The sequence below is a fragment of the Mesoplodon mirus genome (genome assembly GCF_964341445.2).
Source record: "Mesoplodon mirus genome assembly, chromosome: X".
NCBI classification, from domain to species: Eukaryota; Metazoa; Chordata; class Mammalia; order Artiodactyla; family Ziphiidae; genus Mesoplodon; species Mesoplodon mirus.
The window spans coordinates 102744217-102762006 of record NC_138981.1 but is presented as its reverse complement, the minus strand read 5'-3'; the positions used below and the strand labels follow the sequence as shown (position 1 = coordinate 102762006).

General features: G+C 43.1%; 1 protein-coding gene across 2 annotated transcripts in view; it reads left to right on the top strand.

Annotated features, from left to right (window-relative positions):
• The window catches only part of STEEP1 (STING1 ER exit protein 1), a 31760-nt gene extending 14259 nt beyond the window's left edge, over nt 1-17501 (top strand). The window contains exons 3-7 of one of the 2 annotated variants that reach the window (XM_082610857.1): nt 10102-10143; nt 13019-13157; nt 13686-13775; nt 14374-14466; nt 15664-17501. In XM_082610857.1, coding sequence (XP_082466983.1) covers nt 10102-10143; nt 13019-13157; nt 13686-13775; nt 14374-14466; nt 15664-15726 — 427 coding nt within the window. In that variant the 3' untranslated portion in view covers nt 15727-17501. The remainder of the gene's footprint in view (nt 1-10101; nt 10144-13018; nt 13158-13685; nt 13776-14373; nt 14467-15663) is intronic. The other variant, XM_082610858.1, reaches the window with a different exon arrangement.
• Nucleotides 17502-17790: the final 289 nt, after the last annotated feature.

Below are 17790 nucleotides of genomic sequence, written 5' to 3'. Positions count from 1 at the left end.
TCACTTATCCGTTCTTCTGCCTCAGTTATTCTGCTATTGATCCCATCTAGAGTATTTTTTATTTCATGTATTGTGTTTTTAATCGATGCTTGATTCATCTTTAGTTCTTCTAGGTCCTTGTTAACTGTTTCTTGCATTTTGTCTATTCTATTTCCAAGGTTTTGGATCTGGGAAATAGAATCTTGGATCATCTTTACCATCATTATTCTGAATTCTTTTTCAGGTAGACTGCCTATTACCTCTTCATTTGTTAGATCTGGTGGGTTTTTATCTTGCTCCTTCTCCTGCTGTGTGTTTTTCTGTCTTCTCATTTTGCTTATGTTACTGTGTTTGGGGTCTCCTTTTTGCAGGCTGCAGGTTCGTAGTTCCCGTTGTTTTTGGTGTCTGTCCCCAGTGGCTAAGGTTGGTTTAGTGGGTTGTGTAGGCTTCCTGGTGGAGGGGACTAGTGCCTGTGTTCTGGTGGATGAGGCTGGATCTTGTCTTTCTGGTGGGCAGGTCCACGTCTGGTGGTGTGTTTTGGGGTGTCTGCAGACTTTTTATGAGTTTAGGCCACCTCTCTGCTAATGGGTGGCGTTGTGTTCCTGCCTTGCTAGTTGTTTGGCTTAGGGTGTCCAGCACTGTAGCTTGCTGGTCGTTGAGTGAAGCTGGGTGCTGGTGTTGAGATGGAGATCTCTGGAAGATTTTTGCCGTTTGATATTATGTGGAGCTGGGAGGTCTCTTGTGGACCAGTGTCCTGAAGTTGGCTCTCCCACCTCAGAGGCACAGCACTGACTCCGGGCTCCTCAATTTGGGATGATGTGTTGTCTATTCATGTATTCCACAGATACAGGGTACATCAAGTTGATTGTGGAGCTTTAATCCGCTGCTTCTGAGGCTGCTGGGAGAGGTTTCCCTTTCTCTTCTTTGTTCTCACAGCTCCTGGGTCTCAGCTTTGGATTTGGCCCCGCCTCTGCGTGTAGGTCGCCGGAGGGCGTCTGTTCTTCGCTCAGGCAGGACAGGGTTAAAGGAGCAGCCTCTTCGGGGACTCTGGCTCACTCAGGCCGGGCGGGAGGGAGGGGCACGGAGTGCGGGGCGAGCCTGCAGCGGCAAAAGTCGGCGTGACGTTGCACCAGCCGGAGGCGCGCCGTGCGTTCTCCCAGGGAAGCCGCCCCTGGATCCCGGGACCCCGGCAGTGGTGGGCTGCACAGGCTCCCGGAAGGGCGGTGTGGGCAGTGACCTGCGCTCGCACACAGGCTTCTTGGCGGCGGCAGCAGCAGCCCCAGCGTCCCACGCCCGTCTCTGGGCTCCGCGCTTTCAGTCGCGACTCGCGCCCGTCTGTGGTGCCCCTTTAAGCAGCGCTCTTAATCCCCTCTCCTCGCGCACCAGGAAACCAAGAGGGAAGAAAAAGTCTCTTGCCTCTTCGGCAGCTCCAGAGTTTTCCCGGACTCCTTCCCGGCTAGCTGTGGCACATTAGCCCCCTTCAGGCTGAGTTCTCGCCGCCAGCCCCAGTCCTCTCCCTGCGCTCTGACCGAAGCCCGAGCCTCAGCTTCCCGCGCTGTGCGCCCCGGCGGGCGAGCAGACAAGCCTCTCGGGCTGGTGAGTGCCGCTCGGCACTGATCCTCTGTGTGGGGATCTCTTCGCTTTGCCCTACCCAGGTATGTGGGGGGTTTCTTGCCTTTTGGGAGGTCTGGGGTCTTCTGCCAGCGTTCAGTAGGTGTTCTGTAGGAGTTGTTCCACGTGTAGTTGTATTTCTGGTGTATCCGTGGGGAGGAAGGTGATCTCCGCGTCTTACTCTTCCGCCATCTTACCCCTAATATCCTCATTGTGGTTTTGATTTGCATTTCCCTGATGGCTAATGATGTTGAGCTTTTCATGTCCTTATTGGTCATTTATGTATCTTCTTTAGAGAAATGTCTAGTCAAATTCTGTGTCCATTTTTGGGCTTCCCTGGTTGCGTAGTGGTTAAGAACCTGCCTGCCGATGCAGGGGACATGGGTTCGAGCCCTGGTCCGGGAAGATCCCACATGCTGCGGAACAACTAAGCTCATGCGCCACAACTACTGAGCCTGAGCTGTAGAGCCTGTGAGCCACAACTACTGAAGCCCACGTGCCTAGAGCCCATGCTCCGCAACAAAGGAAGCCATTGCAATGAGAAGCCCGCACACCGCAATGAAGAGTAGGCCCTGCTTGCCACGACTAGAGAAAGCTCATGCACAGCTACAAAGACCCAACACAGCCAAAAATAAATAAATAAAATAAATAAATGAAAAAAAGTTCTTGGGCTTCCCTGGTGGCGCAGTGGTTGAGAGTCCGCCTGCCGATGCAGGGGACACGGGTTCGTGCCCCGGTCCGGGAAGATCCCACATGCCGCGGAGCGGCTGGGCCCGTGAGCCGTGGCCACTGAGCCTGAGCGTCCGGAGCCTGTGCTCCTCAGTGGGAGAGGCCACAACAGTGAGAGGCCCGTGTACCACAAAAAAAAAAAAAAAAAAATTCTTTGTCCATTTTTAAAATGGAGTACTTATGTTTTTTATTGTTGTAAGAATTTTTTATTATGGATACTAGTCCCTTATCAGATATATGATTTACAAATATTTTTTCCCTTTCTGTGGGTTGCCTTTTCACTTTCTTGATGGTATTCCTGGAAGCACAAAAGTTTTTCATTTTAATTGTCCCATTTATATCTATTTTTTCTTTGATTGCTTGTGCTGTAGGTGTCATATTTTGAAAACCATTGCCTGATCTAAGGTCTTGAAGATTTATACTTATGTATTCTAACAGTTTTTTTTTTTTTTTTTTTTTTTTCCGTACGCGGGCCTCTCACTGTTGTGGCCTCTCCCGTTGCGGAGCACAGGCTCCGGACGCGCAGGCTCAGCGGCCATGGCTCACGGGCCCAGCCGCTCCGCGGCATATGGGATCCTCCCAGACCGGGGCACGAACCCGCATCCCCTGCATCGGCAGGCGGACTCTCAACCACTGCGCCACCAGGGAGGCCCTCTAACAGTTTTATAGGTTTGATTGTTACCTTTTTTTTTTTTTTTGCTGCCCCTTGGTATGTGGGATCTTAGTTCCCCGACCAGGGATCGAACCCACACGCCCTGCACTGGAAGCACAGAGTCTTAACCATTGGACCACCAGGAAAGTCCCAGTTCTTACCTTTAAGTCATTCATCCATTTTGAGTTAATTTTTAAATTTTTTGTTTATTTATTTTTTGCCCACACCACACAGCTTGTGGGATCTTAATTCCCTGACCAGGGATCAAACCTGGGCCCCCTGCAGTGGAAGAGTGCAGAGTCCTAACCACTGGACCCCCAGGGAACTCCCCATTTTGAGTTAATTTTTGTACATAGTGTGAGGTAGGGATCTAAATTAATCCTTTTGTGTGTGGATATCCAGTTATCCTGGTACTATTTATTGAAAGACTATTCTTTCTCTTATTGAATGGTCTTGGCACCACTGAAAATAAATTAACCATATATGTATGGGTTTACTGTGGACTCTCAGTTCTGTTCCATTGATCTATATGTCTGTCCTATGCCAGTACTACCCTGTCTTGATTACTGTGGCTTTGTATTAAGTTTTGAAATTATGTACGAGTCCACCAACTTTGTTCTTCTTCAAGACTGTTTTGTCTATTCTTGATTCCTTACAATTCCATGTGAATTTTAGGATCAGCTTGTCAATTTCTGCAAAAAAGCCAGCTGGGATTTTGATAGGGATCGTGTTGAATTTGTAGATTCGTTTGGAAAGTATTGCCATCTTAACAATATTAAGTCTTCAATCCATGGACATGAAGTGTCATTCCATTTACTTAGGTCTTTAATTTCTTTCAGTGATGTTTTGTAGTTTTTAGTGTACAAGTTATGCACTTCCTTTGTTAAATTTATTCCTAAGTATTTTATTATTTTTGATGCTATTGTAACTGGACTTGTTTTCTTAACTTCGTTTTTGGATTGTTCATTTCTAGTGTATAGGACTACCATTAATTTGTGAATACTGATCTTATATCCTGCAGCTTTACTAAACTTGTTTATTAGTCCTAAGAGTGTGTGTGTGTGTGTGTCTGTGTGTGTATGTGTATGTATGCTTTAGGGTTTCTATATATAAGATGATATCATCTGCAAATAGAGATGGTTTTACTTTTCCCCTTCTAATCTGGATGCTTTTTATTTCTTTTTTTGCCTAATTGCCCTGGCTAAAACTTCCAGTACAGTGTTGAATAGAAGTGTTGAGAGTGGATATCCTTGTCTTCTTCCTGATGTTAGAGGGAAAGGTTTCAGTTTTTCACCATTAAATATGATGTTAGTTTATGTGGCTTAATAGATGTGAATTTTTCATAGATGCCCCTTATAAGGTAGAGGATGTTCCCTTCTATTTCTAGTATATTGAAGGGGCTTTGAATTTTGTCAGATGCTTTTTAAGCATCTGTTAAGATGATCATGTGTGTTTTCTCTTTTATTCTATTATTATAGTGTATCTCATTGATTGATTTTTTTTGTATGTTGCACCAATCTTGCATTCCTGGGATAAATTCTACTTGGCCATGTGCTGTAAACCTTCTTTATATGTTGCTTGATTCAGTTTTGCCTGTATTTTTAAAAAAATTTATTTATTTATTTTATTTTTGGCTGCATTGGGTCTTCGTTGCTGCGTGCGGACTTTCTCTAGTTGTGTCAAGTGGGGGCTACTCGTCATTGCAGTGCGCGGGCTTCTCATTGAGGTGGCCTCTCTTGTTGTGGAGCACAGGCTGTAGGCATGCGAGCTCAGTAGTTGTGGCACGTGGGCTCAGTAGTTGTGGCTCGCGGGCTTAGTTGCTTTGCAGCATGTGGGATCTTCCTGGACCAGGGCTCAAACCCATGTCCCCTGCACTGGCAGGCGGATTCTTAACCACTGCGCCACCAGGGAAGCCCCTGTATTTTGTTTGTTTGTTTGTTTTGAGGATTTTTGTCTGTATATTCTTAAACAATATTGATCTCTAGTTTGTTGTTTTTGTTGTTCTTGTGATATCTTTGGCTGGTATTGAGGTAATACTGGCCTCATAAGATGAGTTGGGAAGTGTTTCTTCCTCTTCTGAAGTTTGTGAAGCATTGGTATTAATTCTTCTTTGAACTTTTGGTAGAATTCCCCAGTGAAGCCACTGGTCCTGGACTTTTCATTGTGCAAAGTTTTTTGATTACTAATTCAATCTCTTTATACTTGTTATAGTCTATTCACATTTTCTATTTCTTTTCCAGTGAGTTTTGGTAGTTTGTGTCATTCTATCATTCTAGGAATTTGTCCTTTTCATCTAGGTTATCTAGTTTGTTGGTATATAGTTGTTCATAGTATAATCTTAGAATCTTTTTTATGTCTGTAAGATCAGTAGTACTCCCTTGATTTTTTTAGGTCCCAAGAACATTAGACTATTTGTAATTCTGTGAATATGCTGTACTGTTTTGCCTTTTGCACATAGTTCTCCCTCTGCCTGAAATACTGTTTTCTATCAGGACTGTTGACTTAAACATCACCTCCACACGAAGCCTTCCATGACTGCCTCAGACAGACTTGGTGCTCCCACCTCTGTGTTCCCATTACACCATATACATTCCTCCATTTAAGAACTTACCTCCATGGTTACAATTTTCCTCACTAAACTTAAATTCTTATAAGAATTCATTTAGTCAGTATTTATTGCAGTACTATGCTTAGCTCTGGGGATAGAGTGTGAGACAGGCATGGTCTCTGCTGACTTCTGATCTCATGGACCTTGCAGTCTAGTGGGATGACAGAAAAATAAAGTAATTATGATTATGGAAAGTCATATGAATGAAACAAAGGGCTCATACAGAATCACATGAAAACCTCTTCGAAAAGGTGTTCAGGGAAGGCTTCTATGTCTAAGTGATAGTTGAACTGAGACCAAAAAAGATGAGAATGAGACAGGCTTGGCAAAGTGGTGAGAAGAGCATTCCGAGCAGAGAGAAGAGTGTGTGTGAAAGTTCAGAGGTGGGAAAGCACTTGTTTGTTCCAAGAACAAAAGAAGGCTGGTGTGGAGAGTGCACAGTGAGGTGGGGAGGGAATGTAGGAGATGAGGCTAGGCCCCATTCTCTGCTCAGTCAGTGCCTAGAAGGCCATGGTAAGGAGTTTGCATTTTATTCTAGCTGTCGTGGGAAGCCACTCTTGCCTCTATTTAGAGAATGATTTAGAGTGAGATGGTAATGGAAGAAGGTTCTAGAATAAGCGATCAGAATTTTTATTTTAGATATGAATTTAGAGTGGAGAAGGCCTAACTATCATACACACGATTGATTTGACCACACAGAAATCTAAAATTTCCACGGGGGAAAAAAGTCAAAGACAAATCTCAAACTGGGGAAGAAATATTTGCAAGGCCCCTTAACGTTTGCAAGTCTCCATAATATAAAATAAAAAGACAACTCAATACACAAAAAATATGAACTGACAGTTCACAGAAAAGAAAATACAAATGCCTCTTAAATATATGAAAAGGTGCCCGACTTCACTCTTTAAAAAAAGAAATGCAAATTATGAGATCACATTTTTCACGTGCCAGATTGGCAATAATACATTTTAATAACATACTGTGTCAGTGAGACTGTAAGGAAACAGGAAGTCTCACATTGGTGGTGGGGGTATAAATTGCTTCAACTTCTCTAGAGAGTGATTTGGCTGTATCTATCAGAATTTAAAGTGGATACACTCTACAAGTTTATACAGCAGGTAAAAGACATTTTGGTTCATCCATACAAATGGATGGAATGCAGCCCTTAAAGAGAATGAAGCAACTCTTTATCAATTGATGGGGAAGGATCACATATATTTTTTAAGCAAGATTTTTAAGTGTGACAGAAAGATAGACAATATGAAAAGGCAGAGGGCTATGTACCAGATGAAGGAACAAGATAAAACCCTAGAAAAACAACTAAATGAAATGGAGATAGGCAATCTTCCAGAAAGAGAATTCAGAAAAATGATAGTGAAGATGACCCAGGACCTCGGAAAAAGGATGGAGGCAAAGATCAAGAAGATGCAAGAAATGTTTAACAAAGATCTAGAAGAATTAAAGAACAAACAAACAGAGATGAACAGCACAGTAATTGAAATGAAAAATACACTAGAAGGAATCAACAGCAGAATAACTGAGGCAGAAGAACAGATAAGTGACCTGGAAGATAGAATGGTGGAATTCACTGCTGCGGAACACAATAAAGAAAAAAGAATGAAAAGAAATGAAGACAGCCTAAGAGACCTCTGGGACAACGTTAAATGCAACAACATGTGCATTATAGGGGTCCCAGAAGGAGAAGAGAGAGAGAAAGGACCTGAGAAAATATTTGAAGAGATTATAGTCAGAAACTTCCCTAACATGGGAAAGGAAATAGCCACCCAAGTGCAGGAAGCGCAGAGAGTCCCATACAGGATAAACCCAAGGAGAAACACGCCGAGACACATAGTAATCAACTTGGCAAAAACTAAAGACAAAGAAAAATTATTGAAAGCAGCAAGGGAAAAACGACAAATAACATACAAGGGAACTCCCATAAGGTTAGAAGCTGATTTCTCAGCAGAAACTCTACAAGCCAGAAGGGAGTGGCACCATACACAAAAATAAACTCAAAATGGATTAGAGACCTAAATGTAAGATCAGGCATTATAAAACTCTTAGAGGAAAACATAGGAAGAACACTCTTTGACATAAATCACAGCAAGATCTTTTATGACCCACCTCCTGGAGTAATGGAAATAGAAACAAAAATAAACTTATGGGACCTAATGAAACTTCAAAGCTTTTGCACAGCAAAGGAAACCATAAAGAAGACGAAAAGACAACCCTCAGAATGGGAGAAAATATTTGCAAACGAATCAATGGACAAAGGATTAATTTGCAAAATATATAAACAGCTCATGCAGCTCAATATTATAAAAGCAAACAACCCAATCCAAAAATGGGCAGAAGACCTAAATAGACATTTTTCCAAAGAAGACGTACAGATGGCCAAGTGGCACATAAAAAGCTGCTCAACATCACTAATTGTTAGAGAAATGCAAATCAAAACTACAATGAGGTATCACCTCACACCAGTTAGAATGGGTATCATCAGAAAATCTACAAACAACAAATGCTGGAGAGGGTGTGGAGAAAAGGGAACCCTCTTGCCCTGTTTTTGGGAATGTAAATTGATACAGCCACTATGGAGAACAGTATGGAGGTTCCTTAAAAAACTAAAAATAGAATTACCATATGACCCATCAATCCCAATACTGGGCATATACCCAGAGAAAACCATAATTCAAAAAGACACATGCACCCCAATTTTCATTGCAGCAGTATTTAAAATAGCCAGGTCATGGAAGCAACCTAAATGCCCATTGACAGATGAATGGATAAAGAAGATATGGTACATATATACAATGGAATATTAGCCATAAAAAGGAACGAAATTGGGTGATTTGTAGAGACGTGGATGCATCTACAGACTGTCATACAGAGTGAAGTAAGTCAGAAAGAGAAAAACAAATATCATATATTAACGCATATATGTGGAACCTAGAAAGTGGTACAGATGAACCGGTTTGCAGAGCAGAAATTGAGACACAGAAGTAGAGAACAAACGTATGGACACCAAGGGGGGAAGGTGGCGGGTGTGTGTGTGTGTGTTGAATTGGGCGATTGGGATTGACATGTATACACTGATGTGTATAAAATGGATGACTAATAAGAACCTGCTGTATAGAAAGATAAATAAAATTAAATTTAAAATAAAAACGATTTTTATGTGAACAAAAAGGTAGAGAGTAGTATAAGGTTTGCTACATTTGTCATAAAAGGAAGAGAAAAAAATATTTTCTTTATATGCCAAGAAGGATTCTTTGGTTGTATCATCGACTCTTTCTGGGAGGAACCAAGGAAATTGGAAACAGTATTTGCCTCTGGTGAAGAGAACTGGGCAGTAGGGAGGATATTTACCTTTCACATTATACTCTTTCATATACCATGTGCACGTTACCCATTTAAAAAATCGAAACAGGAAGGGAAAGTGCAGAGACCAGTTAGGAAGCTGTGTCAGTAGTCTGGGGCAGAGATACTGGTGCCCTGGGCTGAGATGGTGGCAGGAGGGTGCAGACAAGTAGACAGGTTTAAGACCTTTTTTGTAGATACAGTAAAAATCCACAGGATTTGCTGACGAAGTAGGTTGTGGGAGATGAGGGAAAGAGAAGACAAAGATGAGTCCCAGGTTTCTGCTAAGCAACTGGATGGGTGGAAGAATCTTTATTTCCCAGTTGATTATCTAAGGCGGTGTTGCGTGGGCTCTTGAGCTTGACTGCCGGGGCTTGAATTCAACGTATTCTACTCCTAACTCTATGACCTCAGGCGAACTGTGTAACTGCTTTGTGCTTAGGCGCCCTCAATTGTAAAATGGGAATGATAACATGGCCTACCTCACAGGGTTGTTGTAAGGATCACATGCAGTTTAGAACAGCCCCTGGTCCATAATAATAGCTATACCAGTGATCGCCACTCTTGTTATTGTTGTCACTGTTACAGTGACCCCAACTGCTGCTGTGACCACAGCTACTACAGCGCCTCCTCCTCTGTCAGGGAGGTGCTTGCCCCATTTTAGGGGCTCAGTAAGTGTTTGTGGAAGGAAGGAATGCTTTAAAATGAATATATGTGTAAATAAGCAGCTGAGCTATGAAAGGATAACTTTTTTTTAATTAAGTTACTTTATTTATTTATTTATTTATTTTTGCTGTGTTGGGTCTTCGTTTCTGTGCCAGGGCTTTCTCTAGTTGTGGCAAGCGGGGGCCACTCTTCATCACGGTGTGCGGGCCTCTCACTATCGCGGCCTCTCTCGTTGCGGAGCACAGGCTTCAGACGCGCAGGCTCAGTAGTTGTGGCCCACGGGCCTAGTTGCTCCGCGGCATGTGGGATCTTCCCAGATCAGGGCTCAAACCCGTGTCCCCTGCATTGGCAGGCAGATTCTCAACCACTGCGCCACCAGGGAAGCCCAAGGATAACTTTTGAAAAGCCCTTTTAGCATTTGAAGAAATGAGCTAGTGAGGTTGGTAGGTTATGAGATTTGTTTGTATCTTTTGTTTTTTAACTTCCATTTTCTGTGCAGGCCTGAAGGCATTGAACGACAGTACAGGAAGAAATGTGCAAAGTAAGTATTAACAGTGTGGGTTTCTCTGAGCATAAGCAAGTAGAGGCAATGATGTGTTAGGAAAAGAATCATTTGGAGACAATTCTCTGTTATATCTTTATCCCTATAATCTTACCTGCCTTCAAACTTCAATTATGCAAATACCAGTATGCTTCTTAAAGAGATGCAACTGACCAAGTTACATCTCTGACCAGCTGGCCACAAAAATGGTTTTATTTTTTGTTTGTTTGTTTTTTTTTTTTTACAAAAATGGGTTTTTAAACATAGTATTATTTTTTCACTGAGGTGTAACTTATATATAATAAAATTTGCCCTTCCTAAGTATACAGTTTGATGAGCGTTGACAAAAGCATAGAGCCATGTAACATCACCACTCCTGTGACATAGACGTTTCCAGTGCTCCTTTGCAATCAGTCTCCTTCCTCACCCCTCCACTCGCCAGCACTGATCTGCCTTCTGTTACCATGGTTTTACCTTTTCTAAAATGTGATGTAAATTCTACAGTATGTGTTCTACTACATACGATATGTATCTCTTACATCTGGTTTCTTTCATGTAGCATGATGCTTTGGGGATTCATCTGAGTTGTTATGTGTATCAGTAATTTGTTCCTCTTTATTGCTGAGTAGTAGTCATTGCACCACAGTTTGTTTAACCATTGACCTGTTGAAGGGCATTTGAGTTGTTAATGGCTTTGGCTATTATAAATAAAGCTGCTATGAACATTCTAGTATAAATCTTGTGGGAACATGTGTTTTCTCTTGGAGTGGAATTGTTGGGTCATATGGTAAATGTAACATAGTGTAATTTTTTTAATATTTATTTTTTATTTATTTCGGTTGCACCAGGTCTTAGTTGTGGCAGGCAGCCTCCTTAGTTGTGGCACGTGGGCTCCTTAGTTGTGCCATGCAAACTCTTAGTTGCAGCCTGCATGCGGGATCTAGTTCCCTGATCAGGGATTGAACCCGGGCCTCCTGCATTAGGAGTGCAGACTCTTAACCACTGCGCCACCAGGGAAACCCCAACATAGTGTAATTTAATCCAAACTTATTTATAAAGTCTGTTATAGGACTACAGACCCAAGAACTTTAGAGAGTATTATTTAAAGATATATATGATTTCCAGCTTTAGGTTGTTACAATGAGAATATTAAACTATAATAAGTTTAATCTTGTTGATGAATTACAGTTCAATCTTGGCTCTCAGAAGACTCAGACTAGAATTAAAGCAGGGAAATGGCTAAGAAGGCATTTTAGTTTACAGCCACATTAGATTTGTTAGACTACTTTAATCATATCTTATGGGTATGGGTCTACTTCACTTAGTTGAAGAAGTATAATAGAAGTGACCAACCAGGACTTCCCTGGTGGTGCAGTGGTTAAGAATCCGCCTGCCAATGCAGGGGACATGGATTCGAGCTCTGGTTTGGGAAGATCCCACATGCCACAGAACAACTAAGCCTGTGCGCCACAACTACTGAAGCCTGTGCACCTAGAGCCCGTGCTCTGCAACAAGAGAAGCCACCGCAATAAGAAGCCTGCACACTGCAACGAAGAGTAAGCCCCACTCGCTGCAACTAGAGAAAGCCTGTGTGCAGCAATGAAGACTCAAAGCTGCCAAAAATAAATAAATTAATTATTTTTTTTTAAAAAGAAATGACCAACCAAAGAAAGCATGACGATTGCTACAGAGCTTAGTTGGAAGACCACTGCAGTGGAGCCTTTATGTTCCTTCTTTTTTTAAAAAAAATAATTAATTAATTAATTTTAATTTTTGGCTGAGAGGGGTCTTTGTTGCTGTGTGCGGGCTTTCTCTAGTTGCGGCGAGTGGGGGCTACTCTTCGTTGCAGTGCGTGGGCTTCTCACTGCGGTGGCTTCTCTTGTTGCAGAGCACGGGCTCTAGGTGTGTGGGCTTCAGTAGTTGAGGCTTGCGGGCCCTAGAGTGCATGCTCAGTAGTTGTGGCACACGGGCTTAGTTGCTCTGCGGCATGTGGGATCTTCCTGGACTGGGGCTCCAACCCGTGTCCCCTGCATTGGCAGGTGGATTCTTAACCACTGCACCACCAGGGAAACCCTATGCTCCTTCTTGACGCTGCAAAAACAAAACTAGACAGAATCCCCAAACTAGTTACCCAGACTGCTGGGAATAATGGCAGTAGTTTTAACTGGAAAGCAATCAGTAGCAGGAGCCAGCGTTTCCCAAACTTGTCTAATTATAAGAACCACTTGGGATGCTAAGACGGATTCCTGGCCCTCATCCCCCAGAGTTGATGAATCAGGATCCTCTGGGGGAGGGCCCTCAGAATCTGATCAGCAATTTTAACAAGCACCATCAGTGATTCTTTTTTTTTTTAATTTATTTATTTCTGGCTGCATTGGGTGTTCGTTGCTGCATGCGGGCTTTCTCTAGTTGCTGCGGGCTTTCTCTAGTTGCTGCGAGTGGGGGCTACTCTTTGTTGTGGTGCACGGGCTTCTCATTGCGGTGGCTTCTCTTGTTGCAGAGCACGGGCTCTAGGTGCGCAGGCTTCAGTAGTTGTAGCACACGGGCTCAGTAGTTGTGGCTCGCGGGGTCTAGAGCACAGGCACAGTAGTTGTGGTGTACAGGCTTAGTTGCTCCGCGGCATGTAGGATCTTCCCGGACCAGGGTTCAAACCCGTGTCCCCTGCATTGGCAGGCAGATTCTTAACCACTGCGCCACCAGAGAAGCCCAACCGTCAGTGATTCTTACCAAGTAGTTTTGGGAAACACTGGGAAGAGCTAATCATCAGTTTATGCCACAAACACAAATATTCCCAGAGTCTAAGCACACTTTGTGAAACACTGTTTTGGGGATTTGGATTCTGAGGCCTCCCTGAGATTCACTTTGCTGTTTGCAGGTGCGGGCTGCCACTCTTCTACCAGTCCCAACCGAAGAATGCTCCTGTGACCTTCATTGTGGATGGAGCAGTAGTCAAGTTTGGCCAGGGTTTTGGGAAGACGAACATATATACTCAGAAACAAGAGCCTCCTAAGAAAGTAATTATCACTGAAGGAGACAGATGGGTTAACATAGCTACAGATTTAGCCCTAAAATTTTAAATAAGATTATGGTGCATGAGAAACTGCCCTTTATTAAGAGAATGCCATTTTTGTGTGTAAGCAGATGCTATAAAATTGTAACACCTATTATGTGTTCTCTTTTCTTTCCTACATCTGCTCTATGAGTAAAGTTAGAAATTGTATGGTTTTTATTCACATTTACTTCCTTTGAAATTTCTCCTTTTTCCAGTGTGAACAATTAAAAATTGAATGAATAAGGCTAGTCTTTTTTTTTTAAGGCTAGTCTTTAAATATACTTTTAAAAACCCTTGATGGCAAATACTAGAAAAATATAATGCACATTAAAAGATGGGCACTTTTAGATAGGCCAGCCTGTCCCAAGGAGGTCCCCTGCCCCCAGGAACCAGGCTTGTACACTTGCACACACCCAGTCACACATACACACACACAACTCACAGAGCCTCTTGAGGTAAACTAGACTGATTCCTCTTCCTGCAACTCCAGGTGATGATGACGAAACGGACTAAAGACATGGGCAAGTTCAGCTCTGTCACTGTGTCTACTATTGATGAAGAGGAAGAGGAGATTGAGGCTGTAAGTGCTCCTGCTCTCAGGGGAATTGGAATGCGGGGCGGGGGGAGGGGACTCTCGAAGCAGAGCATTGAGTAACAGAACAACTAGAAACTTCTCTCGTAGATATTGCTCTGCTACTAAGAAACGCTGTGATACCGGGCTGGTTCCCGTTTCCCTGGGTCTCAGGGACATCTCTGTAAGATAAGGAGTAGGGAGTTGGACTAGATCAGTCATTTTTTTCATACTGTTTTTTGAGATGCCTTAGGGGGCAAATCCCTCCTCATCCCTCTTCAGTTGAAAAACTACTGGGCTCAGCAATTTCAAGTCCCTTCCAGTCCAGCTCTGATGGTGTGGGAGTCTGTCCTTAGCAAGAGCAGCAATTACCTTTATGGTATTTCAGTATAATGATGTTTACAGAGAGATGTTATCTGTTATTTAAATGTGGTTTCGGTTGAAACCTGACTCTCCCGGATTATGGAAAAGCTGAAGAGTGGAAAGGGAGCAGTCTTGCCATTTCAGTAATAATTTCATAATTTGAGGAGTATAAACTTCTCCCGAGGTCTCTGTTGCTCTTCTTTGGTGAGACTGCTGGTCTAAGGGTGCTTCTTTCTTCCCTCAGAGAGAAGTTGCTGACTCGTATGCGCAGAATGCCAAGGTGATTGAAAAGCAGCTGGAGCGCAAAGGCATGAGCAAGAGGCGGCTGCAGGAGCTGGTGAGTGGTGGGGCCGGGGGGTGGCAGGCGCTGGTCTGGACTGTTTGGGTTCCTCGGTCTGAAAGACCCTCCGGCAGGGGGGGGAATCCTTTCGGAAGTCTGTCGGGGGTTATGGTGTGGCTGGCTGCCAGGTGTCTAACTGTGGGCCGTGGCTGTCAGTACATACCCTTCTCTGGGATAGTGACCACAGGATCCAAGCCCCAAATGATAGGTCTTGTTATACAACCCTAACAAGAATGATAAGTTAATCTGCTACTTGTGGTCCAAGGTCAGGAGTTCAAGATCGGGGCTCATGGGTGCTCTCCCAGGATATGAGGCATACAGTGGGGCACCAGGATTGGGGCTGGTCGCTGTTTCTTAAAGCACTGCTTCCACCACCACTGTCTGCGCTATTCCTGGGCTCTTTGTTGAGCACACACGTCTATATGTGATGGTGCCTATGTTTCTGTTTTCCTGATCATAAGTTACTTATGATATTTCTTTCAAATCAGACATCCCAGCATTGGTGCCTCATCGAAAAGTATACCAGTCTATTCTACTGACTGTAGAGGAGTTTTTGGTGACAGAGGTAGTGGGTCTTGAGAGCTGCTTTACCTTGCCATAGTGATCTAGAGCAGTGCTTATCAGATTTTCTGAGGTGAAGGACCAGTGCTTGCTTCTTGTTTTAAAATTTGTCAAGAGTAGATTTGTAATTTATAAAATGCAATAAAAATGAATTTGCCTGAATTCTTCTTATGAGATTATTTTACTTTATAATTCCTCTGTCAAATTGCTATAAAAGTTTCTAAATGCTTACTCTCAATTTTTGTGTGTATCTTCATGGACTGCACAACTTTAAGTAGCACTGTTCTAGAACAGTGTTCTTCCTCCTGTTCTGCCACAAATAGGATACTGATATGTCATGATATTGATTCCTCCAGTGCTTCAGGGGTCCTGGAGCTGTGGGATCCCTACACTGATAGACCACAGCCCTGTTTGTTTACCCCGTTTTACCATACAGATATTATTATCTTCAATGTGTGTCATAACATCAGAAAGGTTGGAAAGCAGTTGCTAGAGTTTCATCACAATTTTAGAAATACGGTTCTAGTTTGTATTAAATGAGCATGAGGGGATAGTGTTGGGGCAGTTAGAATAAGGCAGGAAAATCAGAATTTCATGTCATGTATCAGGACATATACTTTTCTTCCTTTCCAGGCTGAACTGGAAGCCAAGAAAGCGAAAATGAAGGGAACCTTGATTGACAACCAGTTCAAATGATCAGGACCTTTCTGTGAACCCAGACTGGAGGCAAGCATTTAGATCAGGAGGAAAAAGAGCGTTTTCTTGACTACATGGACTGGTTCCTACCTTTATGCCCCAGCAGAAGGTTTTACGTGGCTTCCCAGTGATTCTCTTACATTCAGTGAGGTCTTTGAGTCCCTCTGACCTGCTTTCTAGAGATGGATTTTTCTCAATCTTTCTGTGTATAGGTCTTCTGTACTATTTTTTGTCCATTTGATATGAACTTCTTCATCTGTGTAGAAGCTCTGTGAATAGATCAGTGCTTCAGTGTGTCTAGTTTCTAAAGGAGCTATTCTTTTTGTGTGTGTGTGTGTGGTACGTGGGCCTCTCACTGTTGTGGCCTCTCCCCTTGCAGAGCACAGGCTCTGGACACGCAGGCTCAGCGGCCATGGCTCATGGGCCCAGCCGCTCCGTGGCATGTGGGATCCTCCCGGACCGGGGCACGAACCCGTGTCCCCTGCATCGGCAGGCGGACTCTCAACCACTGCGCTACCAGGGAAGCCCTAAGGGAGCTATTCTTATTCCTTCTTCAAAGTTAATAAAATGTTTAAAGATTTTTGAAAAAAATATGATGTCATAGAAAAAAGTAACATGAATTACATTTAAAGTTACAGCAAGCCAGATCCTTTTAAGTGGCTCTGTCTCTGTTCTTAGACTGGCAGGTATTGGCTAGGGTTTGAATCTCTCTACTGTCAGAGAAAATCCATAACAAGCCAGAATCTGCATAAAGTTTCCTTTACCTCAAATGTTAAAACTCTAGGCACGCCAACCCTTATCAGATGTTGTACATACAGAAGGAAAAGCCAGATTCAAGTGAGGGGGTAGGATAGCTCTGATCTGAATGAAAATTGGGTCTTGGTAAGCAACCCAAGGGAGCTACCATCCTGTCAAGCAGCTAAGAGCGTTGCTTCCATGTGTGGGCACGTGGGAGGGAGACATGGTAGAGTAAGAAATGACACCAACTCTAGGTCCATCCGCCTCACTACAAATAACTCAATTTCATTCCTTTTTATAGCTGAGTAATATTCCATTGTATATATGTGCCACATCTTCTTTATCCATTCATCTGTTGATGGACACTTAGGTTGCTTCCATGTCCTGGCTATTGTAAATAGAGCTGCAATAAACATTGTGGTACATGACTCTTTTTGAAGTATGGTTTTCTCAGGATATATGCCCAGTAGTGGGATTGCTGAGACGTATGGTAGTTCTATTTGTAGTTTTTTAAGGAATCTCTATACTATTCTCCATAGTGGCTGTACCAATTCACATTCCCACCAACAGTGCAGGAGGGTTCCCTTTTTGCCACACCCTCTCCAGCATTTATTGTTTCTAGGTTTTTTGATGATGGCCAGTCTGACTGGGGTGAGATGATATCTCATTGTAGTTTTGATTTGCATTTCTCTAATGATTAATGATGTTGAGCATTCTTTCATGTGTTTGTTGGCAATCTGTATACCTAGAGTCTGTCATACAGAGTGAAGTAAGTCAGAAAGGGAAAAACAAATACCGTATGATAACACATATATATGGAATCTAAGAAAAACAGAAAGGTCATGAAGAACCTAGGGGTAAGATGGGAATAAAGACACAGACCTACTAGAGAATGAACTTGAGAATATGGGGAGGGGGAAGGGTAAGCTGTGACAAAGTGAGAGAATGGCATGGACATATATACACTACCAAACGTAAAATAGATAGGTAGTGGGAAGCAGCGTCATAGCACAGGAAGATCAGCTCGGTGCTTTGTGACCACCTAGAGGGGTGGGATAGGGAGGGTAGGAGGGAGGGAGACGCAAGAGGGAAGAGATATGGGAACATATGTATATGTATAACTGATTCACTTTGTTATAAAGCAGAAACTAACACACCATTGTAAAGCAATTATACTCCAATGAAGATGTTAAAAAAGAAAGAGAAATGACACCGAGATAAACAAAAGTTATCTGTTGAGTTTTGTTTTTTTGTTTTTTTTTGCGGTACGCGGGCCTCTCACTGCCGTGGCCTCTCCCGCTGCGGAGTGCACAGGCTCAGCGGCCA